Genomic DNA, 27,548 nt, shown 5'->3' on the forward strand with positions numbered 1-27,548 from the left:
TGGATTTCTTTCATGTTATCCTCAGTGGTGGCCGTTTTCGGGGCACCTGGGAGTGACTTATTAAAAACCGACGTGTGACCACATTGAAACTTGTTAAACCAATTTTTGACGGTTTCCATCGAATGGCAAGAGTCACCGTTTACAGAATTCAAGCGCTTTTTGATTTCGGTACGGGATTTCACTTTTAAAAACAAAATTCGAATCACTGACTGATATTGCTCTTTCTTCATTTTTTCTTAAATCGCCAAACATGAGTCTACAAAACTACGAGTCCAATTTGGCTGATATTTTAGTAGACATAGTACATAGTAGACATAGGCCGTCTACAAGAATGTATTACACGATGGTAGATTTCTTTTGCGACTGTGGCGCCACCGGGCGGAGAGGCTAGGTACTTATCGGACCACAAATATACTTTTTCTCTGTTTGTACGCTCTATGATTTTAAAAAAGACTCCAAACTTACTGTAGAACAAATAACTGAATACGTATGGTTAGAGCAAACTACAAAATAAAGCATAGAAAATCAGACTGACAAAATAAAAAAAGGAGAAGAATAAAACACTTCTCGTATCTAAAAATAAGGGCCTTCAATCAGAGTATAATACTACCCGTTTTCTCAACAGGTAGTTGACAGAATACGTAACATACAACGTTCAAACATGGACGTTTAAGGGCCGATTTCTCATAACTAAGTTAATCTTCAATTGGTTCATCCTTGAGGTTCGTATGTTGGGAAAATACAAAATACAAAAAATATTTTTTATATTGTGACAACGGCATCCGATTTGGACGTCGAAACGTTGATAAAATCATTTTTACAGTAAAATTGTGGCTTATTTCCCATCAAAACTAGTTAATTACAAAAATGCCACATGAAAATAGCTTCAAAACAAAAAATATTTGTAGTTTGATAAAAAAATGCCATTTTCTTCAGAATAGAAAGATTAGAATCAGATATATGAAAAAATGTTAAAATATGAAATTGTAGCTTATTTACTTCCCAGAAACTTGGTTTGAAAAAAATTTTTTACGACAAAAATTAATTGAGTGAATCGTAAATGAGTACATATGTTATAGTCAAAGCCCGAATTTCAGGCACTCCTAGGTTTGACTAGGCAATCCTCAGGTCTGACTGACGGTCTTAGTCAAAGCACGAAATAAATTACACTTTCGGTCTTTGACTAGTCAAACCTAGGAGAGACTAAGTTGGTCAGGCAAAGGTCGAAATTTAATTTTATGAAATCGGGATTTGACTAGTCAAACCCCGATCAGCTATTAAAATGTCGTAATTTGTTAGATTAGATTTAATAAAACGTCATTTTTTAATTTTAATTGTTATTATTTTTATATTGTCGTAATTAAAATAAAACATTAGTGTTTATTCTCACATGTTGAGGCATTATGGCATTTAAAGTTGCACAATACGTTAGATCTTTGACTCTTACATAATTTTGAAGGGTATTTCTTATTGCAGTAGCATTTCATACAGCCGTGTCCTCCAAATTTAGAATCTTTTGTACTAATTTTTCTTAGAAACAGCTTAACGTCTGGAACATCTTCGAAGTTAAGAAAATTCTCTTTGCATTCTCTTATGTATTTGATTTCTTGAAAAAAGTGTGTTTATTGTTCCGTATTTCGTACCAACTCTATATAAACCGTCAATTGTTTTATCTTGTATACCCAAAATATTTCGAGCATCTCCTTTGGCTCTATCAAAGCTGGGGATAGGTATTGTTACAGTTTTTCCGATCGAAATTAGAGAATTTTTTTTTCACTTAATTGTTTCATAGCATTAGCCTGGACATGAAGACCTTCAATCGCATTTCCTTTATTTGTTTTAATCTTTTCTGTCTGTGCACAACGCATGCATGCAACTTTTCTTTCAAAACCTTCATAGTATGCACCAAGTGTGCTGTCAGCGTACACAACATGTACCACCTGATTCCAAATTATTCACGGATGTGCGTTAGAGCTCTCTTTTTGGCAAATACAACAAACCACATCTGAAGAAGTAACCTGAATTGTTTGACAATTTTCTTCCTCTCCTAGTGACGATGGTCCAGGGGCTTTGTTAGTATTATGGTGATCCTTAATTTTTTCTCCGATTCCAATATCTTCTTTCACAGTTGACGATGGCATTTCCATTCCATATGTTTGTGCTACAATAAAATTCAGATTACTTCTTCAGATGTGGTTTGTTGTATTTGCCAGAAACAGAGCTCTGACGCACATACGTGCATAATTTGTAATCAGGTGGTACATGTTGTGTGCGCTGATAGCACACTTGTTGCATACTATGAAGGTTTCAAAAGAAAAGTTACATGCATGCGTTATGCACAGACAGAAAAAATTAAAATAAATAAAGGAAATGCGATTGAAGGTCTTCATGCCCAGGCTAACGCTACGAAACAAATAAGTGAAAAAAAAATTCCTCCAATTTCGATCGGAAAATCTGTAACAATACCTATTCCCCAGCGCCGATAGAGCCAAAGGAGATGGTCGAAATATTCTGGGTATCATACAAGATAAAACAATTGACGGTTTATATAGAGTTGGAACGAAATACGGAACAATAAACACACTTTTTTAAAGAAATCAAATAAGATAATGCAAAGAGAATTTTCTTAATTTCGAAGATGTTCCAGACGTTAAGCTATCTCTAAAAGAAATTAGTACCTACAAAAGATTCTAAGTTTGGAGAACAAGGCTCCTTAAAATGCTATTGCAATAAGAAATGCTCTTTAAAATTATGTAAGTGTAAAAGGTCTAACGTACTGTACAACTGTATATGCCATAATGCCTCAACATATGACAATAGACACTATTTTTTTTATTTTAATTACGACAATATAAAAATAATAAACATTAAAATTAAAAAATGACATTTTATTAAACCTAATCTACGAAATTACGACATTTTAATAGCTGATCGGACTTTGACTAGTCGAACCCCGAACCCCGATTTCATAAAATTAAATTTCGACCTTTGCCTGACCAACTTAGTCTCTCCTAGGTTTGACTAGTCAAAGGCCGAAACTGTAATTTATTTCGGGTTTTGACTAAGACCGTCAGTCAGACCTGAGGATTGCCTAGTCAAACCTAGGAGTGCCTGAAATTCGGGCTTTGACTATAACACATATATCAAAAAACATTGATTTTTTCGATATAAAACTAACACTTTCGATAGCGAATAAATCGAAAACTATTAATTTGATCAAAAAAATGTATCGAACATTTTTTGCTTAGAATGAATGTTTTTATCAACTTTTGTGGTCAAAATATAATATAAAATTTCCACCCCCCGAGATAAGGTGGCAACCACCCCCATGGTAAAAGCGCCTTTCGGCATCATATAGATTTTAATCCTTGCACTATCCACTACTTATTTTCAAATTTTCAAGCAAATCGATACATTCTGTAAAAATTGCGAGGTGAGAAGCTTCGGTTTAGTTAGCTGGACTAAATACAAAAAAAAATGTCTATTTCACAAAAAATAACCATTACTTTTCGCTTAAATAATTCAAGGTTCAAGCTGCCACCCACCTGCCTCTTGGTAGTTTGAACATTGAATTTAACCCAAAAGCAACGTTTATTGTTTAAATAAAAATTTCTTTCTGTTTTCTGACAGCACTAAATTGTATTTTGAATTAAATAAGTTACATAATATTCTTCTTTTTGTGTCAATTAATTTAATTCAAAAATTTTTTTGGACACCTTGTTTAAATAATTAGGGTAATGTTTATATTGCTGAATAGAGAATTACCTTTCAAATAAGCTAGCACACGACTCCTATTCTCATTTAAAAAATCATCGATTATGTCATCACTTCCAGATGGATGACGTCACTAGTATAAAATATAATGTCAGGATATCATAATTTAAAAATAAAAATACACCTGTTTCGGGATTTTTTCCAATATACCCAGTTCACGAATAAATGAATGTATTCCATAATTTTAAACTCTGTATATAGCCATGTGATGAGCGCGTAAAAACCGGCAAAATAGCACAAAAGCTGGAAAACGTATTAAGTTATGTGATAAAGAAAAATGAAACTAGTCGAGCTGGGAAATTTAGCGATAATAACCTATAAATTTACATTATATTGATTGCTTCCCACCTTTACACGTATCGGACGAGTTTGGCAACTACCACTGTCACAGTGACCGTTTTAATACTCTGATCCGTGTAAAGATGGAAAACAATCAATATAATGTTTTGTAGGTTAATATCGCTAAATTTTCTAGCTCGACTAGTTTCATTTCTTTTTATCTCACAACTTAATATGTTTTCCATCTTTTGCGTTATTTTGTCGGTTATTAGCGCGCTCACCATTGTATACCGAATAACAGCTGATGAGAGTACATAAGTCCAATACGTTTCAGTTTGATTACTAATTTCTGACTTGTTTACTACCATTACTTGTTTTGTTGTCTTTTCCCACGTATACAATGGACTTCTAATCATCACCAGAAACCCTATCCTAGGAATTAATGAAAAATCAAAACAGTTTACCGACCTAATCCCTCATACGACCTGGTTAGACCTCAGAGCTTATCGTACAAATTGAAATAGGACTTAATTGAGCTTTGTAAAATCCATTTCTAATTCGAATTTGTTGTCGAACAACAATCTATTATTTTCTCTTTCAATATTAATCGAGTTGTTTATCCAGACGTACCTCTAGATTGAGAATTAGTCAAATTAATTCTCTATAATCAATCATTTTCAATCAAAACATACGTACGTTTATCCTGGTGCATGTGGGAATAATATAATTTTAACAGGAGGGATTAAATTGGATATAAAGGGAAATTGAAGACAGAGCCGGCTCGAGAATACTGAGTAACGTGTTGCCAAAATATAATGCTGAGTGAAAACGCGGTAATAGGAAGAAAACATGTAGATACTTAAAGGGTACCTACCGGTACGATAGGCAAAATCCCGTAACATCAAATATATCTAAATCTAATTATTTTATCGTTACGAATGAACAGCATATTATTTACATAGAAAGTATTGGAGAATCTAAAAAATATGCTAAAATAGCAGTTCCGTCAGTGGCGTAGAATTTGGGAAGGGTCAACCATTCACTTTCCCCTGTCGTATGCCTCTGATAATAGCCAGAAACGATTCATCATCATTCTCTTTGCCTTATCCCTATGCGGGGTCGGCTTCCCTAATTGCATTTCTCCACACAATTCTATCTTGGGCCATATCAATGTTAATCCCCTTTACCAACATGTCCTGCCTTATCGTCTCCCCCCAGCTCTTCTTTGGTCTTCCTCTCCTACTCCTTCCAGGAATCTGCACTTCAGCTATTCTTCGTATTGGGTGGTTAACGTCTCGACGTTGAACATGACCAAACCATCTTAACCTATGCTCTCTCATTTTGGCATCAATTGGTGCCACACCTAGACTTCCCCTAATATACTCATTTCTAATTTTATCCTTCTTTGTCACTCCACTCATCCATCTAAGCATTCTCATTTCCGCCACATGCATTCGCTGTTCCTCTTTCTTTTTCGCTGCCCAACATTCAGTTCCGTACATCATAGCTGGTCTTATGGCTGTTTTATAGAATTTTCCCTTCAGCTTCATTGGAATTTTTCTGTCACACAACACACCACTCGCTTCTTTCCACTTCATCCATCCAGCCCTAATTCTACTGCATGCATCTCCATCTATTTCTCCATTACTCTGTAATACCGATCCTAGGTACTTAAAACTATTGCTTTTTACAATCATTTCACCATCCAAAGATACCATTTTATTTGTAGTAGCTCCATCTTTAAATGAACATTCCAAATACTCTGTTTTTGTCCTACTAAGTTTTAAACCTTTTTCCTCCAGAGCTTGTCTCCACTGTTCCAGTTTTTGTTCTAAGTCTCTTTCACTATTTCCTACTAACACGACATCATCAGCATACATTAAGCACCATGGAATGTTACCCTGTATTTTCGCTGTTATCTGGTCCAAAACTAATGAGAATAAATACGGACTAAGCACAGAACCTTGATGCAATCCTACTTTCACATGAAATTTATCAGTCTCTCCCACACCTGTCCTAACACTAGTCGTTACTCCCTCATACATATCCCTCACAATCTTTACATATTCACCAGGGACTCCTTTCTTATTGAGTGCCCACCACAGAATCTCTCGAGGAACTCTATCATATGCTTTCTCAAGATCAATGAATACCATATGAGCGTTTGTTTCTTTACTCCTGTATTTTTCCATCAACTGCCTTATAATGAAAATTGCATCTGTTGTTGATCTACCCTGCATAAAGCCAAATTGATTCTCGGATATTTCGGTTTCTTCACGTATCCGTCTATCAATTACTCTTTCCCATATTTTCATGGTGTGGCTAAGCAGTTTTATAGCCCTGTAGTTTGTACATTGTTGTATATCTCCCTTGTTTTTGTAAACAGGTACCAGTATACTGCTTCTCCATTCGTCTGGCATTTGTCCAACTTCCATAATTCTATTAAATAGACCTGCTAGCCACCTTGTTCCTGTCTCTCCCAATGCTCTCCATACTTCCCCAGGAATATCATCTGGTCCTACCGCTTTTCCTTTCTTTATTTTTTGAAGCGCTTGAGCCACTTCCTCGTTGGTTATTTTGGTGACCATTGCTGCTACTGTCTCCGTTGACTCTACAGGCTGTCTGTCAAATTCTTCATTTAATAAGCTGTCAAAGTACTTTCTCCATCTCTTTTTGACATCCCTTTCGTGAACTAGTATTTTATTATTTTCATCTCGGATACATCTAATCTGATTAAAATCTTTTGCTTTCTTTGCTCTCTGTTTGGCTATTTTATATATCTTCGTTTCGCCTTCCCTGGTATCAAGTTGATCGTATAGGTTTGAATACGCTTCTGCTTTAGCTTTTGCTACTGCTACTTTCGCTTTCTTTTTGGCGACCATATAGTTTTGAAGATCTATGTCCGATCTGGTTTCTTGCCACTTTTTATATAATTTTCTCTTCTCTTTTATGTTTCCTTGTACTTCATTTGACCACCACCAAGTCTCTTTATCTTCAAACTTCTTTCCTGACGTTTTCCCAAGTATTTCAATAGCCGTCTCTCTAATAATATTGGCCATTTTTCTCCAAATTGTGTTAGGGCTTCCTTTCATGTTCCAACATATTTTTTCTACTATTCTTTCCCTGAATAGACCTTCCTTCTCATCTTTTAGCATCCACCACTTGATTTTTTGTGGTCCTCTCCGATATTTTTGTTTAGTTTCGCTTTTTACTTCGATGTCCAGAACAAGCAGCTTATGTTGTTGGCTTACTGTCTCACTAACTATTACCTTGCAGTCCTTGCATTCACGTATGTCTTCTTTCCTTATCATGAAGTAGTCTATTTGGGATTGATGTTGTCCACTTTTGTAGGTAATAAGTTGAGTTTCTCTCTTTTTAAAGAATGTGTTAACAATCGCCATATCCAATGCTGTTGCTAATTCTAGCATGTCATCTCCAGCTTCATTTCTAGTTCCAAAGCCTAATCCCCCATGTATTGTTTCATATCCTGTCTTGGCTTGGCCCACATGTGCATTGAAATCACCTCCTATTATAACTTTCTCCTCCGCTGGAATATCACTCAGTATGTCTCCCAATTGATCATAGAAAGCTCTTCTTTCATTCTCACCCAGACCTGTTTGAGGAGCATACACACACACAACATTCAATACCTCTTTATCAATTACAAATTTCACTGACATCATTCTATCACTCGTTCTTACAACATCTACTACGTTATCTTTCATTTCACTATCAGCAATTATACCAACTCCATTTCTAGTGTTACTACTCCCTACATACCACAATTTATATCCATCACCTAGTTCTTTCGCCCTTTGTCCTTTCCACCTAGTTTCTTGAATACAAGCAATTTGAACTCTTCTTCGTTTGAGCGCATCCACTAACTCCAGACTCTTACCTGTAAGACTACCAAGATTCCAAGACCCTATCCTGATTTTTCTAACCTGCAATGGTGTTCCCCCTGAGATAGTCCTCACCCGGAGATCCGAATGGAGGCTCATTTTACTTCCGGAACATTTTACCTCAGGAGATGCCATCATTTCAGTATAAGTTTTTATTTCGTTTGGAGAAGGTCTTTTCATTATTATGGCCTGAAAAGATTTTTGGATATTTGATGCCTGAATGCCTTTTCTATCAGCACCATACCCTGCCCTGTCCTGCACGTTTAGCCAATACACCACCAATGCAACCAAAGTGCAGTATTACCCCACACCCGCCTGCATTTTTCTGTATAGGCCAGGATCCCTACTGTAAGGACTGCCCTATAAGCCAATGTATTGTTGCCCGTATCCCGCCACTAGGAGGCACGTACTTCATTCGGGATACACCAATAGCCAGAAACGATTATTTAACATAATTTAGTAGGGTGTACAGTACCTACACTTTCTGCCAAGTATGACACGGATATTTCAAATAGTTTTATACTTAGTACTTATTATTTTACTTTAAGAACTATTTGTACCCGGTACTTTAAAACTATTAGACATATCCTTATCATAATTGACAGAAAGAGTAGGTATAACTAAATTATGTTAAATAATCCTTTCTGGCTACTACCAGAGCAGAGGCGTACGACACGGGATAGTGAATGGTTGACCCTTCCCAAGCTCTACGCCACTGACGGAACTGCTATTTTAGCATAATTTTTAGATTCTCCAATAATTTTTATGTAAATAATATACTCTTCATTCATATCGATAAAATCATTAGTTTTAGAGATATTTGAAGTTAAAAACAAAGGGGCATGATACAATAATCAAAATAACTGTCGTTTCATTTTTAACTTCAGGTATCTAGAGAACTAATGACAATGGCTTTATCGTTACGAATGAAGAGTGTATTATTTACATACAGAGTATTGGACAATCGAAAAATTGCACTAAAACCTCCGCCAGTGGCGTAGAATTTGGGAAGGGTCAACCAATGACTTTCCCCCGTCTAACGCTTCTGGTATTAGCCAGAAACGTTTGTTTAACATAATTTGGTAGGATGTATTTAGTAGTACTTACACTTACTGCAAAGTATAACAAGGATATGTCAAACGGTTTTAAAATACTGGGTACAAATAGTTTTTCAATTTTCAAATAAAATATTCTGTAACTCAGTAAGGAGCCACATTTTATTTAAGTGATTTGGGTTAAATCATAATATTTTGAGCCCTAGAATCTACAGTTAACATATTCCCAATTATTAATGAAACAACCTGTATACTGGTGACGTCATCCATCTGAGCGAGGTAACATAATCGATAATTTTGTTAAATGAGAATAGGGGTCGTATGCCTAGCTCTTTTGAAAGGTTCTTCAAAAGACATATTGCTGTAAAACAAATTTTACACTTTATGGAGTGTTACTACTATATCTGAGTTTGTCTTCTATTTGCTACTGCCTGATGAGGCCCAAATGTAGACTGAATCATGTCGTAGAGAGAACGAAGAACAGGCTTTTAAAGTCAAAAGAAATAATTATTACAGAAAATTGTTTCTGACAGATAGTGGCATTCTCAAATAGTTTTTATGTTATACATTATACGAAATGGTCTATTGGTATGTTTTTGCACTTTAATAATATTTTTCTATGCTCATACTACATATAATATATCAATTATGATGTCACTACCTGTATCACGAACTTCATTATGATACAGATTTTCATTAAGATACAGATTTTTAACCAATAGAATCGCGATATGGCATTCGCGATAAAGGTGGTCCACGCGCAGTGACCAATGGCGAGTCAAATACATACGCTTTGACAGTTCTCAATATGTAAACAAACCGTCAAACTGACAAACTACTGAATTTATTTGTGTTACAAAATTAATAAATTTGAATATATTTTTTTTTGTGAATGATCATAGAAAAAATATTGTACAACTTGCATTTAATTATCATTATGAAGCTAGTACATCCGTAGATAGCCAAACGGGAGATGTAGGCCCAGAGATAACCAAATCAGAGGTTAGTCAGGCAATAAACTCTATGAAAACCAATAAATCTGCTGGTCCAGATGAATTGCCTAGCGAGCTGATAAAGTTGGTCAACGAGAAAAACCTGGACATAATAGTAGAACTGTTCAACGCTATCTATACTACTGGAATCATCCCTAGAGAAATGTTGACATCAGCCTTTGTGTGTTTGCCAAAGAAGGTGAATGCAAAAGAATGCAGTGACTACCGAACCATAAGCTTAATGTCACATACCTTGAAAATTCTATTGAAAATTATCCACGCCAGAATACACTCTAAACTGGAGCTGGATATTAGTGACACTCAATATGGGTTCCGCAATGGTATGGGTACCAGAGAGGCATTATTCTCCTTCAACGTGCTGACACAGAGATGTTTGGATGTTAACCATCCTCTTTACGTCTGTTTTATAGACTACAATAAGGCGTTTGATAAAGTAAAACATGATCGACGCATGGAAATCCTAAAAAATAAAAACCTAGATGAAAGAGATTTAAGACTAATACCACACCTCTATTACAATCAGCGAGCAATAGTAAGAATAGAAAAAGAAACATCTGAAGAAATGGAAATAAAGAGAGGAGTCAGGCAAGGCTGCATACTATCACCTCTATTATTTAACGCTTATTCTGAAGAGGTAATGCGAGAAACTCTGGAAGATGAAACAGTCGGCATAAGAGTAAATGGAGTCTTAGTTAACAACATCAGATATGCAGATGATACAGTAATAATAGCCGATAGTTTACAAGACCTGCAAAGACTCATGAGTAAAATAGTAAGGTGTAGTAGGGAGTACGGACTCTCTCTCAATATCAAAAAGACGAAGTTTATGAAAATTAGTAAAAACAACCATAATACTAACGAAATCTTGATAGTAGAGGGCCAGCAGATCGAAAGAGTAAAAAAGTACACTTACCTAGGAACACTTATAACAGAAAATAATGACTACACTGCAGAAATAAAAGTCAGAATCGAAAAAGCACGTTCTAATTTTATAAAAATGAAAAAGGTCCTATGTAGCAAAGATTTAACATTAGCTCTTAAAGTACGCCTAACAAAATGTTACGTCTACAGTGTTCTATACTATGGAGTGGAATCATGGACGTTAAATGTAGAGACAATGAGACGACTTAACGCCTTTGAAATGTGGACCTATAGAAAAATTATGAGGGTTTCCTGGGTAGATAGAGTTACAAACAATGAAGTACTGAGAAGAATAGGTAAAGAAAAGGAAGTTGAACTTACAATTAAAGAAAAGAAGCTACAGTATCTCGGACATGTGATGCGGGGCGAGAAGTATGGTATCCTACGACTCATAATGCAGGGAAAGATAGATGGCAGAAGAAGCATCGGAAGAAGACGAATTTCATGGTTGAATAACCTGAGAGAGTGGTTTGGATGCAGCTCGAAACAACTATTTAGAGCTACTGCCTCAAAAATTAAAATAGCTATGATGATTGCCAACCTCCGTAGCGGAGATGGCACCTGAAGAAGAAGAAGATGAAGCTAGTACTCTATACGAAACTCGCCGCATACGGCTCGTTTCGTAACCCTCATACTCGCTTCATAATGACCATCATTAAATGCTCGTTGCATAATATGCTAATTTATTATACAATTATGAACAATATTTATTTCTAACTTTATTCGTTTTATATGAATTGTTCTTAAATTTTTCCGCCACGAAATTCGTCTTCCGACAAGTTCATCATTTCAATTTATATTGCATTAAAACCCGAATAAATGTGGTACTTGGTGCTTCTCACCATGTGACCAAAATGCCAAAATGCCGCTTTGCATCAGGTTCGCGCCAGTGCGCCAGCGCTTGAGCGTAGTGAGAAACGTTCAACAGCTGTTCCCATTCTCTTTTGTAAATTACTCCGCGATTCAAAAACATATTCCACTGTGCATCACTCTACGATTTGACAGACAAAAAAATGAAAATAAAAGTTGTAACGGTCTCAAATTCACCGTCTTATAAATATATCAGGTTCGGTCCTGTAGTGACGAATGAATTAGATGCAGTGTTATACCGCGAAACTTCTTTAATATATCCCACGATATGTGATTATAATATATTTTTCGTTTGCCGTCCAGATACTCAGAATTAATACGTTGTGTGTGTTTCGGCTAGTATCAAACGAATCTAATAGCCTTTTGAGTCAAAAGTCTGGGAAGTGTTTATATTATATCTGGATGTCGACATAAGCAACGTTTTTAGTGTTGATAAAATTCTTAAGTAGTTGGATTCTCAGAGTTGACCGTTGGTGCTGAGCCAGCGATTCCTTGGCCAGAGCCGAAAGACTTGTTTACGAAAAGTAAGTATTCCTGAAACTATATCTGATGTTTGTTAGAATGGGAGGTGAATTCTTTTTTTGAGAGAAGGAACCGGCTCAGAAATTGGCACGGAGAAGAAGTCAACATCTAGCGATGAAGGTGTACAGTCACAGACCGATTTGGTCTAGGAGACGGTTTTTGGTTTTGTGAGTTATGAGATGTAGTGATTCCCGATTGAGTATGTTTTCTTAGTTAGAAAACAAACGTTGGGTATAGTGAATACCACGAGAGTATGTTTTGTGTCTAGTTGTCTAGAGTATTAGAAAGAATAGCTTCGTTATGTTGTTCTTAAGAAGAAATAAATACAAGTTCGCGGAACGAGTTTCTCCAACTTCATAATAAGACAACAAAAAATCATTTTTTTAACAAAATTTTTACTATGTTCAAATGAACAGTGCCTTCAACGTTCCAATGTGGAATGTTCTATAATAATCAACCATTTGCAGTTACCTTTTTTTTGCTAATAAAACAAAAACTTTGGAATTCTATTCTCATACTATAAAATGTTGTGAAATAGTACTTTAATTCAAACAATTGTAAAGTGTTAAGTGAAAAGTGTTAAGCAACAACAGTTCCAGTTGAGCCAAACCAGGTCCATGTAGCTCTAATCATCAATGCAGTCCAGGTCACCAGGTACTCATAATAAACTGTTTATTTTTTTCTTCGAACAATCTCGCGAAAGACTTAACTTTACCAAAATCATTTCAATTCGTTTTTAATTTTTTTTATTTTTTTAATACACGTCTACTATGTTATAACTTGCATTGGTATTTTCTTTTGCACATTTTATCTCTTTTCCTTCTTGTTGGAGAGATGTACAGACAAATTTACGACCGCAATGGTAAGTACCAACCTACATTAAATAGATCGACATTGCAAGTAACTTTCTTGAATTTTGGATCATTGCAGTATTATTTTGATTTATTAATGGCGCCCAATATTATCTTTTAAATATTAATGTTATTTTAAAACCCACCCCTTAAATCTCTGAAGAATGTAGCTTACCGGAGCATCCCGAAAATTAGCAGAATAGAACATCACGCCTATGACCTACATACATAATTACACTGTTTGAATATATTTTTTTAAATTTTATTTAACGCTACTTAATGTTTTGCACGAATGGCGTTATGTCAAATATTTTTTTGTTTATTTCATTTAACCGTCTAGGCAGGCTACAAAGTTGACAAAACTTTAAACGCATTTTTCTCAAAACTGCTTTTTCAAAGGTGGTAGACATTGTAACTAAAAAACTACTTGACCGATCCACTGGAAATTTTGTATATATTTTCTTTAGACATTTCGTGATGTAACACTCAAGATATTTTTTGTATTTTGCTTATTTTTTGTTTAGCAATAATAAATATGTTGATTTTCACTCTTTTTTTGCAAAAAAATTCGTCTTTTTGACTCGTGTGTGATCCTAAAAAGTCAAAAAATCGCTGGGGTGTGACTGCCGAAGGTTGTGTGGGTGTGAGGGGTGTGAGGTTGTAAATCGACCCGTGGTTGTGTATCGACTGACTGTGGCTGAAAAAAAAAAAAAACACAAACGCTAATATGTTTGTGTTTCTACAATATGGCTATAAAAGGCAATAAATTACATCTGGCGTTTTAAAAGTTGAGAACCTTTCTGTATTTTAAGAAGTTGACATAAAGTCTGATAAGGTAATTAATTTATGGGGAATTCAGTTTGTTAAACTGAACATACCAAACACATATTATGGTTAGGGATACATTTCGTTTCGTAAAACTTCTTAGCATCTGGTTTGTATATTAGATGTGAATTTATATGACCGTTTTGAGAAAAGTTATTAAAAAATAAAATTAGCAAAAATAGTAATTAAAGCGTGTCGCCACATAATGATAAACAAATTTACATTTTAGACTTTGGCACGTTCGATTTCATCATCATCGGAGCTGGATCAACTGGTTCAGTTATTGCAAGCAGACTTTCAGAGGTTTCCAGATGGAAAATTTTAGTGTTGGAAGCCGGACACTACCCCAACAATTTCACGATGATTCCAGGGATGTTTGCGATTCAGGCAATGACCAGCTATAATTGGGGATTCAAAAGTACGCCACAAAAAACCGCTTGTTTGGGTGAGTAAAATTTGTAATAGAAATTACTATATACAGTGAGCACGTATAGGTTGGAATAAATTAATTTTCTCGAGAATGGACGATTATGCAAAAAATCCCGAAACAGGTCAATTTTTATTTTTAAATTGCGACTTTTTGGCATATATATCATACTAGTGACGTCACCCATCCGGGCGTGATGACGTCATCTACGATTTTTTTTAAATGAGAATAGGGGTCGTGTGATAGCTCATTTGAAAGGTAATTCAATTCTCTATTTAGTAAAATAAACATTAACATAATTATTTATACAGGGTGTCCAAATTTTTTTTTAATTAAATTTATTGACATAAAAAGAAGAATATGTGTAATTTATTTAACTCAAAATACATTTTACTCCTATTAGAAAACAGGAAATAATGTTTATTTGACAAATAAATACTGTTTTTTGCTTAAATTCAGTATTAAAGCAGCCACCCACCTTCCTCTTGACAGTTTTAACATTTCATTTAAGCGAAAAGCAATGATTATTTTTCAAATAAACATTATTTTCTTTTTTCTGAGAGCAGTAAAATGTATTTTGAATTAAATAAATTACTTGCATTCTTCTTTTTATGTCAGTAAATTTAATCCAAAAATTTTATTTTGGACACCCTGTATAAATAATTATGTTAATGGTTATATTACTAAATATAGAATTCAATTGCCTTTCAAATGAGCTATCACACGACCCCTATTCCCATTTAAAAAAATCATCGATGACGTCATCACGCCCAGATGGGGATTTTTTTCCAAAATTGTCCATTCTCGAAAAAATGAATTTATTCCAACCTTTACGTGCTCACTGTATAGTCCGTCTAGAAAGTATCCGGAAAAAAGAAAGCAGAATTATAATTTTACGGTATTTATTTCTATCACTTGAAATATAAAATTTCAACAAATAATTCATCTCATTTACTTATACAACCTCCATTTAAATCTAAACACTTAACTAAACGTCCAGGTACACCCGAAACTAGGTCAAGGCCATAATTTTCGGTAATGATGTTCCAGGCCTGTAAAACTGACCGAATCAAATCTTCTTTATCTCGTGGCGCTGCTCGTTCCACTTCAATCTTCATCAGTATCCATATGTTTTCAATGGCGCTAAGATCTGGAGATGCTGCTGGCCACGGAATTGTTGCCAATTCGTGTTCTTGCATCTAAGCTTGAGTATAAGCAGAAGTATGGCATCTTGCATTATCTTGTTGAAAACGCCACCCCTCTGGATATAAAACATGATCCCTTTCAAGAAGAAAACCAGTTAGGATGTCACAATATTTCGCACTATCAACAGTACCATTAACTATACAGAGGTGTAGCACAACGCTGAGATATTGCTCCCCAAACCATTATTTTAGTGGGAAATTTGAACGGTAACATTTTCTCTTCATAGGACTTTTAGATGATTTGCAGCAAGCTGAAAACAACTTTCATCAGATATAAAAGACATTATTAAAATTATCTTCTCGAAAACGTTGACAAAAATCTATTCTTCGTTGCCTTTGCAGAGAGGTGTCATTGTAGGAATTTTTTTTGGATTCCTTGATACGTAGCCTTCCTTTTTCAGTGACATGCGGACAGTTTCTGGGCACACTTTTATTCTTCGTTGATTTCCAGATGGATTTTGTCGTCCTAAAGCCACTAAAGCATTTAAATTGTTTCCGCGAATCTTTCGCGGTCTACCGACTGGTCTATGTCTCATATCTATGCCATTTTTTATCCTCTTTATTGTCTCATACACTGCACTTTTTCCGAGTTCAGTCAATTGCACTAATTTTTTAACGTTTCGGACACTTTCTGTACAAATATTCCACCACTTTTATTTTTTCTACTTGCGACATTATTTCACAAATCTTAAGTCTGTTTACAAACAACAATATTTGACAGATGGTGTTGTCATGCGATTTTGTCCATAACTATCGACACAACCTACTTGATCCATTACTTTTGTTTTAAAATGTTACAAAAAGGAAATCTATTAAAATTAGGAAAAATATAAAATTCCGGATACTTTCTAGACGGACTATACTTATACGTACTTATACTTATATAGGATGGGCCAAAGAAAACAGTCCACCTCGATATTTGGCAGTAGTTATTAGATTTTAAAGAAATTACGAAACAGGTCGATTTTTGTTCTAAGGGGGACACATTTTTACGATACATACGTCTGTCATTTGTCAACCCCCTCCCTTCCACTTCCCCAACCGCTTATTTTTTAATAGGGAATATACCATGTGTGGCACATCATTAGAAAGAAATTTAGGTGGAATATTCAGACATACCGACCGTCCAAGATTCTTTTCGATACCGTCTTTGCAAAAAGAAATGGTAATTCATTTGAGGTGCATACAACACCTCTTAAAAATGGAACGTAACGCCTATGGTTTACTAATATGCCATTTTTTCTGTCACCTCAAAAGTAAATGTGACGTGACAGAAAAAATTACATAGCCATAGACGTTACGTTACTTTTTTAATAGGTTTGACAGTTTTTTTTTGCAAAGACGGTGCAAAAATCGTGAACGATCGTTATGTCTGAATACTCCATCTCAATGTCTTTCTAATGATGTGCCGCATATGATATTTTCCCTATTTAAAAATAAGCGGCTGGGTAAGTGGAAGGGAGGGGGTTGACAAATGGCATGTATGTATCGTAAAAATGTGTCCCCCTTAGAACAAAAATCGACCTGTTTCGGCATTTCCTTAAAATCTAATAACTACTGCCAAATATCGAGGTGGACTGTTTTCTTTAACCCACCCTGGATATACTTGTATTTTGGTAATATTTATTTCTCAATAAGGCAATATACCAGAGCAAGAGCCAATTTCTTTTGTCTATTTCGCTGTTATGATTTGTTTTTAATATAAAAACAAAATTTAAAACCAGCGGGCATAATATTAAATTGATGGACAAAGAAATTGAGATGATAGAACACCAAGAAGTCAAGGTGTAGAATGAAATTTATAAAAAAAGAAGAATTTCGCCGTGAAACGAAAACAAAAGGCGTATTATACCGATTGTCCACTTATGTTTTCCCCCATTTTAACTACCTATTATGTACTTGATTTTGATAAATTGATTTTTTTATATGGCTTTCAATTACGAAAAAACGGCGTATTTTTGAAAAAAACGTTAACTTTTTTAATGGAACACCCAGTATATTTTTTTGTAAATTGAAAGAACGGTCATTCACCTATCCAGTGATATAAAGTTTTTTAAAATCGGTTGTCAAATGACTGAGTAATTCATTTTAAAATGAGAACATAATATTGTGTTGTTCTGAAGCTATTTCCTTGTGGCATTTTTATAAGTAAGTATTTTCTATGGGAAATAAGCCACAATTTTACTAAAAAATGAATTTATTAACGTTTCGAAGCCCAAATCGGGTTTCGTTGTCAAAATACAAAATACTATTAAAATAAACAAAAATGTTGTTGCTAAGTAAAAAAATTCTTCTAATAATTTATTTAATCTGATTCATTTATATTGGCAATTCAGACGTATATTATACATTTTAAAGTAGAAGACTTTAAAATGATATCGCCAATATTTATGAGTTGCGTTCCTGGGACGACTTTACTAAAAGATAGTTCATTCGATTACATGAAATCAATCCCAACTCAAGAATATCCGCCGAAAAAAAAATCATAGCATGTGATCTGTCTTTAAAAAGACAACCAAATGCAACGATGACAGTAAAATTCTCGCGTTAGAGATTCCATAGTAAATCACGAGGGAAAACCAGAAAAAAAACCTCGTGATACTATCCCGACATCGTAAGTATTTGGTCTTACATTTAATATACCTTCAAAAAACTAATACCAAATTCTGACTTTAATATGTTTAAATTATAAATAATATTAATAATACATAGATATACAATAAGTAATACTAAAACATAAAATTTGTACTAACTCGATATGTTATTGACTTACTAATCGTGGTATTTTCTTTCTATTGACTTCCTCTTTCTAACGAAACGTTAATAAATTCATTTTTTTAGTAAAATTGTGGCTTATTTCCCATAGAAAATACTTACTTATAATATTGTGATTTCCACGTTGCATCTCTCATTTTAAAAATTAATTACTCAGTCATTTGACAACCGATTTTAAAAAAAACTTTATATCGCTGGATAGGTGAATGGTCGTTCTTTCGATTTACAAAAAAATATACTGGGTGTTCCATTAAAAAAAAAGTTCGTTTTTTTTTCAAAAATTCGCCATTTTTTCGTATTGTTTAGAAGTTATAGGCAGTTAAAATGTGGGAAAATATAAGTGGACACCTGGGATTTCAGTTTGTACAGAGAGCGCCATAAACAATCTTACCAGTTTCAGTCTCATTAGAAATCATCAGAGATTGCCTAAAATAAACCGAGCCTACTAGTATCGAATCACGACAAAACTCGATATGGATACCGTAGCGACATCTACCTAAAACAATTCCAAGTTTTATTTCCGAAGAAAAATAAAACTTTTAATGAGACCAAGTTTGTGGTTACGCCTTCGTGGTTTCTATTACTTCCAAACCAAACGTATGTTGGATTAAAAAAGACTAAGAGGAGATCTATAATTTGGAGATCTAAGTATTGAGACCATGTTTTTAGAGTTGCACAAATTTGACTTGAATGTTTGAACTTGACTTGAGTTTGACTTAATTTCAAGTCAAACTCAAGTCAATCCTTCTGACAAATATTTCAAGTCAAGTCAAACTGGTCAATCGTACAGGTTTGAAAATTCAAACTGTTTGTCAAACCAGTTTGAAAGAGTTTGAAAAATAATTTATTTAGTAGATATACTTTTTTTGTCGAGATAGACATGTTAGTTGCCAATTAAGATAAGAAAATTAATAATACAATGAGTGCCACATAAAAGTCAACATTTTCAATGTGTTTTAATTTAAAACTTTTAAATGTAGATATTTATTTTTTTCGAATCCTGAGAAAACTAGTAAGTATTTTTGAAAAATTTAAACGCAGAATGAAAGATTACGTTATTACCGAGGGCCGAAAGTCGCTTAGAATAAATAAAAAGTTTCTTTTGAATGCAATATTTGCAATTAATAATAACACTAAATTTTCCTTTTTATGTTCACCCCTGTAACTTATTAAAATAAACATTATAAGAGTTTTCAGGGATGTTCGTCCCTCAGAAATAATGTAATCTTTCATGATGCGTTTCAATTTTTTTTTAATTCTTATTAGTTTTTTCAGGATTTGAAAAAAATTAATACATTTAAAAACACATTGAACATTTTGATAAGCGACATTTTACGCATATGCCCTTAAGGGTTACAATAAAATAAGACTATTTGATTTTTCAATAGACAGCTCAAAATAAAATGATTTGGAATTTTTATGACTTTCTTAGGGCCAGTTCGAAAAAACATGTGGTACCAAGCTGCTAGTTCACTCGAAAATATGTAACACAATACAAGAGTTAGTATTGTTGTATATTCGTTGGTATTTCTTTAAAATTCAAAACTTTTTTTTTTTTCGTCTTTAAAGAGGGGGGGTCTGGAATCTTCAAAAGACACCTCAGTCCAGAACGCCGCCTGACTGACCTTAGTGCAGGATTCATTCTTCGTAGTACCAGCGATAGTTCCCGAGGTGCTTTAAAACGCTCTCTCGTCGCCGAGGCTACGCCGAATGCCTACCTGCTAAACCAGACCCTCCTCTGTCATCCAGCGCTCCGAAAACGGAATGGCCGCTGCAAGGTCGACATCGCTTCCGAAGCACTTTACCTTCATTTATCCACAGACTGTAAGCAAGGAGGCCCTTCATTTTCCCCGTTCCCCCTTTTTTTGGTCCCAAGATTGGGTTTTTTTTGAGCTTCTTTCCCACAGTCTGTCTCATACAATATATCTCACTTATTCGCCTCTCGTCAAAACTTATTCCCTCTGCCTTCTACTCGCCATATATTTCACCCCTATCGTTGGTACAGCTGTTTTTCCTCCTCTTCTTTCTTCTTGATCACTACACGGATATAGTTGTGTATGCTAGTCCAACCAGTTTTATTTTCAATCATTCTCTCAATCATTTCTCGCACTGTCAAAAAATTCACACCTGTCTCTCTTTCCATTCTATTTCTTTCTACTATCCATCTGTTGCACTCTAGCATGGTATGTGTAACAGTGTCCGGGTGTCTGCAGTATAGACATTCGTCAGTGTCAGCCTTTCCAAACCTAGAGAGGTATTCTCTAAAACACCCGTGTCCTGTGAGCACCTGCGTCAGGAAATAGTCCAGTCGCCTGTGACCACAGTCCATCCAATCCTTTAAGTTAGGAAGCAGCATCTTTGTCCACTGTGCCACATGCTCCATGTTGTTCCATTCTTGCTGCCATCTTTCAATTGACCTTTCTCTTTCCTGTCTTCTCTCGGCCATAGTAAGCTCAAGGTCTCTTCTCTCATACAGTTCTTTTCTTTCTACTACCAACACATGCAGCGGAACACATCCAGTGATGGCCCACAAGGCTGCGGCAGACACAGTCCTGTAGGCGCATGCCACTCGCAGCAGACTTGTTCTGTCCACTCGTGTAATGAGCCCCCTGTAGGCCCGTATCCCTACCGCCTCACTCCAGACTGGGGCTGCATAGAGGACGATCGACTGAACAACACCGTGCAAGGCCCTCCTCCTTTCGGATTTGGGTCCTCCAATGTTGGGCATCACCCTCCCCAACGCAGCCGCACTGTTTGCAGCCTTCCGGGTCACCACCTGCACGTGCTCCCCCCATTTTCCATTCTGGTGCATCGTCACTCCTAGGTACTTTACGTGTTTCTTGGATGTTAGACACGCTCCTGCACATTGTAGCTCCACACTTTACCTGTTCCTTTTCCCCTTCAGAATGATGGCCTCGGTCTTCTCTGCCGCGAGTTTCAGTCCATGCTGTGTCATCCATTTCTTCACGACTCCGCCTGCTTTCCGTACCCGGTATTTAAGATCTGGCTCGTCCCGCGCCACTACCAGCACAGCGAGATCGTCTGCAAATGCGAAGGGAGACGTACCCTCTCCATATTCACAGTTCAGAATCCCGTCATATGCTAGATTCCATAGCGTCGGGCCCAAGACAGATCCCTGGGGAACACCTGCCGTCACATCCACGATCGTGCCTTTCTCCACCATAATTCTTCTTTCAGACAGATATTCCGCTACCACGTTCATCAGGTATCCAGGACACTCTCTCTTCTCCATTGCCTTCATTACCTCGTTTCACTGCAGCGTATTGAATGCATTCCTAACATCGAACAACAACAGGGCCGCCCAACGGTGTTCATCCCCTCTATTGCGCAATGCGTCGAATACACTCACGATTGCATCAATCGTGCTTCATCAATTCAAAACTAACCATAGGGTTATTAGACCTGGATCAAATTTTGCGTACCAAAAAAAAGTTGATTAATAGCAAGCTGAAAATAGCTTAACGGTGTCTAGTCGGACAAAATTTGATGTACGGGAACACTGGAACAGGGGAAATTTTAATTGTGGAACAGTTTAAAAATTTGGAACGTCAGATTACGAAAACGTCCCATGTATTTTGTCGGTCAGAACATCCAATTGATTTGTTACCCTTTCATTAAACTCTCATGCAAAAATCAGACTGCTATTACTAACCAACATGATTCCTGTCATTTGACATGTTCCTCGTGTTCCACTCATTAAAATGCCCAGTTGGTGATAAACACCAGTCTGATTTTTGCATGAGAGTTTAATAAAATGGTAACAAATCAATTGGAAGTTCTGTCCGACAAAATACATGGAACGTTTACGTAGTCTGACGTTCCAAATTTTTAACCCTTCCACAATTAAAACTTCTTCTGTTCCAGTGTTCCCATACATCAAAGTTTGTCTGACCAGACACCGTTAAGCTATTAACAAATTTTCAGCTTGCTATTAATCAACTTTTTTTTTGGTACGCGGGATCCAGGTCTATATGGTTTTATATCTACAATTTAAATTTTTTTCGGATACAGGCTACAAATATTGGGTGTACATTTAAAAAAATTAATGTATAAATATGCATTAAGCTTTCTTAATAATTATCCTAACTGGCGCGTTTATTGGGTTTTATTTGTCTGTCTGCGGTTTAAATATCGTATCAGCCAATACATTTCTATGTTTATTGAAAGGACATCGCACACATCTTATGGAAAATATAATGTCACTCAAATTCAATAAAATTTATACGATTAGATTCGTTTTAATATAACGATCAATTCTTATCATTGCGCCAACTCTTAATTATGATTAATTACGGCGCAAATTGCAATTAAAGTTTATTGAAATCACATTTTTGGAGTCCATAAAATGTTAGTTTACAATCATTATTGCTTTGAGTGCTATTCATAACAGCTTAAATCCCGCTGGGCCTAAGCGGATTAGTGAAACTAATCCGCTGATTTATGGAGTACCCAAAAACTCTGGGTATTTTAAAATATTTTTTCTCTCTCTAACTTATGTACCTACCCATTTGATTTCAGATTTATTTATATCAATTTCTGCTCTTATTTTTGAAAATAGAGAGTTGGCGCAATGATAAGATTTGATCGTTAATTTAAAACGAATCTATTGGTATAAATTTTATTGAATTTGAGTGACATTATATTTTCCATAAGATGTGTGCGATGTCCTTTGTCAAACAAATTTTTTGGACCTTGTTGGGAGGGGGGGGGGGAATTTCCCCTACCCCTCTCCCGCCACTGAACAAATAAAGGCGTAGGCAGTCTCATTTAAAATTGAAAATAAACACGTTGCGTAATATTCAAACTTTTCAAACTGTTTGAAGATGTTTGAATTCAAGTCAAACCTAAAGATATCAATCTTTTATACAAAAAGTTTGATTTTCAAGTCAAGTCAAGTTTGTTGAGTAAAATCAAACTAGTTTGACTTGATGCATCTCTACATGTTTTGGATAATGCACTATTAGAATAGTGAATACTTACCTTGATATGATTAAATTTCAAAATTATATTGGCCACCATGTAGCTCATAAATCCGATCGAGCATTTATATGACACTCTAAAATATCTCATTCGAAAAACAAATCCTATTATTATAAGACTGGGGGCTAAGGATTGCACACAAAAAATTTTACTTCACGTGATCATTTCAAAATATGCAATATTTTGTCTGTGAGTGTATTTTTGGAGATTATTTATTAAATCGCTGTATGTTCCCAAATGAACGGAACAGACTAATACGTAACATTGATAATGATTTTTACATGAAGTACACAAAAATAATCAATAAAATTTGTATGACCTTGAATTTACAAAAAAATTACCCTTTTTCCTATTATAGCCATTACAGTATAAATTTTAGAGAGACAAAATTATTCTTTTTAACCACGCCTCTGAGTGAAAAATTTCCCCGTTAATCCATGTCTCTTTCTAATAGCTCGAAAAAAGATGATATTTGTTCAACCTTCATCAAGGCTGAATTCTGAAAAGCGTATATACATATTGATTATTGTATTCGTATAATTTTGAAATAAAATTTACATCGATAGTGAATTACTGTTCGTAAACATAAAATGATACGTGTCCTATTATAGAAAAATTGAGAAATATTTTGATGCTGACTGGGAAACAATGCATTAGCTAGAAAACGATATTAAGGAACTAAAAACAAATTAAGAGTTATTTCATTATAATATATACCATTAATTTATATAGGAAAAGCTAAAAACTATAGTGCCAGTTATAACAAAATAGCAATAAAAGCTAACACGGAAACATATAAAAAATCTTATATAGTGAACTTGAAACGTAAAACAAGATGTGTATGATAACGTAAAACAGGAAAACATAAAACAAAAAACAATAAGATTTTAACCACAAATATTTAAAAACGAAAACAATCAAATTACCAGAGAACGGCAGTTCTCGCCAGTGGCGCACGCCCACACCCTCCTACACGCGACACTATACAGGGTGTTTCAAAAAGGTATGTCATAAATTAAATCACGCATTCCGGGGACAAAATAAATTGAATGAATCCAACCTACCTTAGTACAAAAGTGTACACAAAAAAAGTTAGAAGCTACAAAATGAAAATCGATTTTTTTTCATATATGTATCGAAATCTCTTAGAGATTTTTCATTGAAAATGGACATGTGGCATTCTTATGGCAGCAACATCTTAAAAAAAATTAAAGTGAAATTTGTGCGCCCCATAAAAATTGTATGGGGGTTTTGCTCCCTTAAATCCCCCAAACTTATGTATACGTTCCAATTAATTCATTATTGTGGTACCATTAGTTAAACACAACGTTTTTAAAACTTTTTTGCCCTTAGTATTTTTTCGATAAGCCAATTTTTATCGAGATGCGGCTTCTTTTTTAATATGTTTACATAAAAATTCTATGGGGGTTTTGTTGCTTTAAACCCCCCAAATGTTCGTGTACGCTCCAATTAAACTATTATTGTGGTACCATTTAACCAGGTAAACACAGTGTTTTTAAAACTTTTTTGCCTCTTAGTCTTTTTTTGATAAGTCACCTTTTTTCTTCTTGAAAATATACCTAAAAATGTAAATTATAAATAAATTTTCAGATTATTAACACGTATATCATAGGTACTTAACCATCAAATATGTGGATGATTCGACAAATATTCAAAATATCTCGATAAACACTGGCTTATCGAAAAAGTACTAAGAGGCAAAAAGTTTTAAAAACATTGTGCTTAACTAATGGTGCCACAATAATAATTTAATTGGAACGTACACAAAAGTTTGGGGGGGTTTAAGGGAACAAAACCCCCATAAAACTTTTATGGGGTGCACAAATTTCACTTTAATTTTTTTTAAGATATTTTTTTTGCTGCCATAAGAATGCCACATGTCCATTTTCAATGAAAAATCTCTAAGAGACTAAAAAAAAATCGATTTTCATTTTTTAACTTAAAGGGCTGTAACTTTTTTTGTGTACACTTTTGTACTAAGGTAAGTTGGACTGAATCAATTTATTTTTGTCCCCGGAATGCGTGATTTAATTTATGACACACCTTTTTGAAACACCCTGTATATACACGAAATTTTCGATTTTCTAAATCTGAGTGAATTGAAAATTGGGCCAACTCACATCTTAAAGTTCAGGAAAAGACTCACCCATTCATATTTATGTCAACCATCCATTTTGGTCCTAGGGTATGAATTTTACAGCCCTTCCTATTTAGGGTCTGTTTTTCGTTCTCGTCCCCAAAACTCCCAAAAACTTCGAAAATTTAAGTCCGACCTTGGCGGCTTCTAATAGTACTGATCATTACCTTTCCAACGCATGTCTAATTTTAAAAATCGGTTATACCATTCAAAAGTTACCGAGCCTAGAAATATGACTCAATTTCTATTTAAAAAAGGGAAAATGTTTGTGGATATGTATGTATGTATGTATGTATGTGCGTGGAAAAGTTAAACCGATCTGATTTTTTTTTCTTTGTTTGAAGAGGGGTTCAGGGCCGAATCAGAACCGGTGTAGTTTGTGACTGTTGACCACCTATAAGCCAGCTATAGGACTTGGTAGGTACAAAACTGCATATTTTTTGGGGGTATATATCTTCGGTTCAGGAAGAGAAAGGAGAACCGCAAATAATACACCAAATCAATAGTGCTGAGTTAAGCTTTTAAATGGTGTCTAAACCGTCAGGATCAGACATACACACGGCTCAGTATAGCCGAAAAACTGAAAAACTAAACTTTGAAAATTTTGGTTTTTCGACAATTACTCAAGATTTTCAACCTACGAATTGCGCCAATAACTGAGTGTTTGTAGAAGAGCTCTAGACGAATGTAACGGTGTATACCCCATATCCGGGAAAATTCGAATTTTTAAGTTACAGGCCTCATAAGTATGATCAAATATATTTCCTATGGTAAAAACGGTTTTTCAAGCTCAATAATTCCTGTAATAGCTTCAGTTATCATACTTGCCCTTAGATGCATCAGATACTACTTGTCAATACGTTTCAAACACATGTTTACTGATCTTTTTACTGTTACTGATCCTTTTTGCTATCTTCCAGTTCCAATGCACAAGTATTCGGATTTCTATTTATTCACTTTCAGACCCCATATATCATACTTTTCAATATAGAACAAGAATTAAATGAAGTAAGGAAAAGTTGAACCAAATTATATCCATGAAGAATTATGAACTTATATCATCTGTTTCTTAGTTTTAATACGGCCAAAAATGTTTACATTTAATACCATACAGACTATCTGCTAAAATTACAAAATGATGCGTCTACATCACCACGTATCAAATAAATTTATAGTAATTAGTATTCAATGCTTAATTTGCAACAGGATGTCCGTAGTGTACGTGCAAATTGTTTGTATAATTTTTAACCATATTGCACTTTAGAAAAGTAGTTTTTGATTATAAATATAAATGTGCTGAACAATGACTAATAGTTGCAGTTCATAATATTTGAAGCCAATAAGTATCACATACAAACATCTTTTAATTTTTATTTTTATTTATACGAGTTTTGAACTTGAGACCGTATTGCCAATTCTTGGTTGTATTTTTTATGTACGTCTGATCGATATTTAACTTGTTAATTTTGGTTTCTTATAAACAAAACAGTATGGATTGGAGCCAACCTTAAAGTTTGATTCAGACCAACAGTCACGGTACGATTAGATCACAGTAAAATGACCGCCAAGTCAAGGAACAACCTATTCACACACACACTCCGGGCAGATCACCGTCAGTCTTACTTCACCATTCAGGTCGATCAAGATGCAAGGTTATAGAGTCTTGTAAGAGTTGTTCTTAGTACCAACTCCATTCTTGCATTCTTCTGAGATAATTAGAACGAACCATATAACGACAATATGTGAATCGCAATGATATCTTTTATAGGATTAAAATAAACAATTTTCATATACATAGTCTGATTGAAATGCTTAGGTACTTATTTTTGTGTGCTATTTGGTATTGGAAGAAACATTAAAAAATATTTCTATAATTTATGTAGTCCTGAATTTAATTTCTTCTATAGTAGAATATAATTTATTGAGATATGTGAATAAATAGTATTTTTGTGCCATGCTTTTTGTCTAGT

The 27,548-nt window shown here is 34.8% G+C and overlaps 2 protein-coding genes across 8 annotated transcripts in view; one reads left to right on the forward strand and one right to left on the reverse strand.

The window, feature by feature from the left end:
• Positions 1-27,548, reverse strand: part of LOC126881894 (calsyntenin-1) — a 673,839-nt gene that overhangs the window by 565,427 nt on the left and 80,864 nt on the right. The window lies entirely within an intron of this gene.
• LOC126881895 (glucose dehydrogenase [FAD, quinone]-like) overlaps positions 1-27,548 on the forward strand; it is a 176,938-nt gene that overhangs the window by 92,104 nt on the left and 57,286 nt on the right. For all 5 annotated transcript variants that reach the window (XM_050646548.1, XM_050646549.1, XM_050646552.1 and 2 more), the window contains exon 2: positions 14,242-14,457. In XM_050646548.1, coding sequence (XP_050502505.1) covers positions 14,242-14,457 — 216 coding nt within the window. The remainder of the gene's footprint in view (positions 1-14,241; positions 14,458-27,548) is intronic.

Source organism: Diabrotica virgifera, chromosome 3 (assembly GCF_917563875.1).
Source record: "Diabrotica virgifera virgifera chromosome 3, PGI_DIABVI_V3a".
Classification (NCBI taxonomy): Eukaryota; Metazoa; Arthropoda; class Insecta; order Coleoptera; family Chrysomelidae; genus Diabrotica; species Diabrotica virgifera.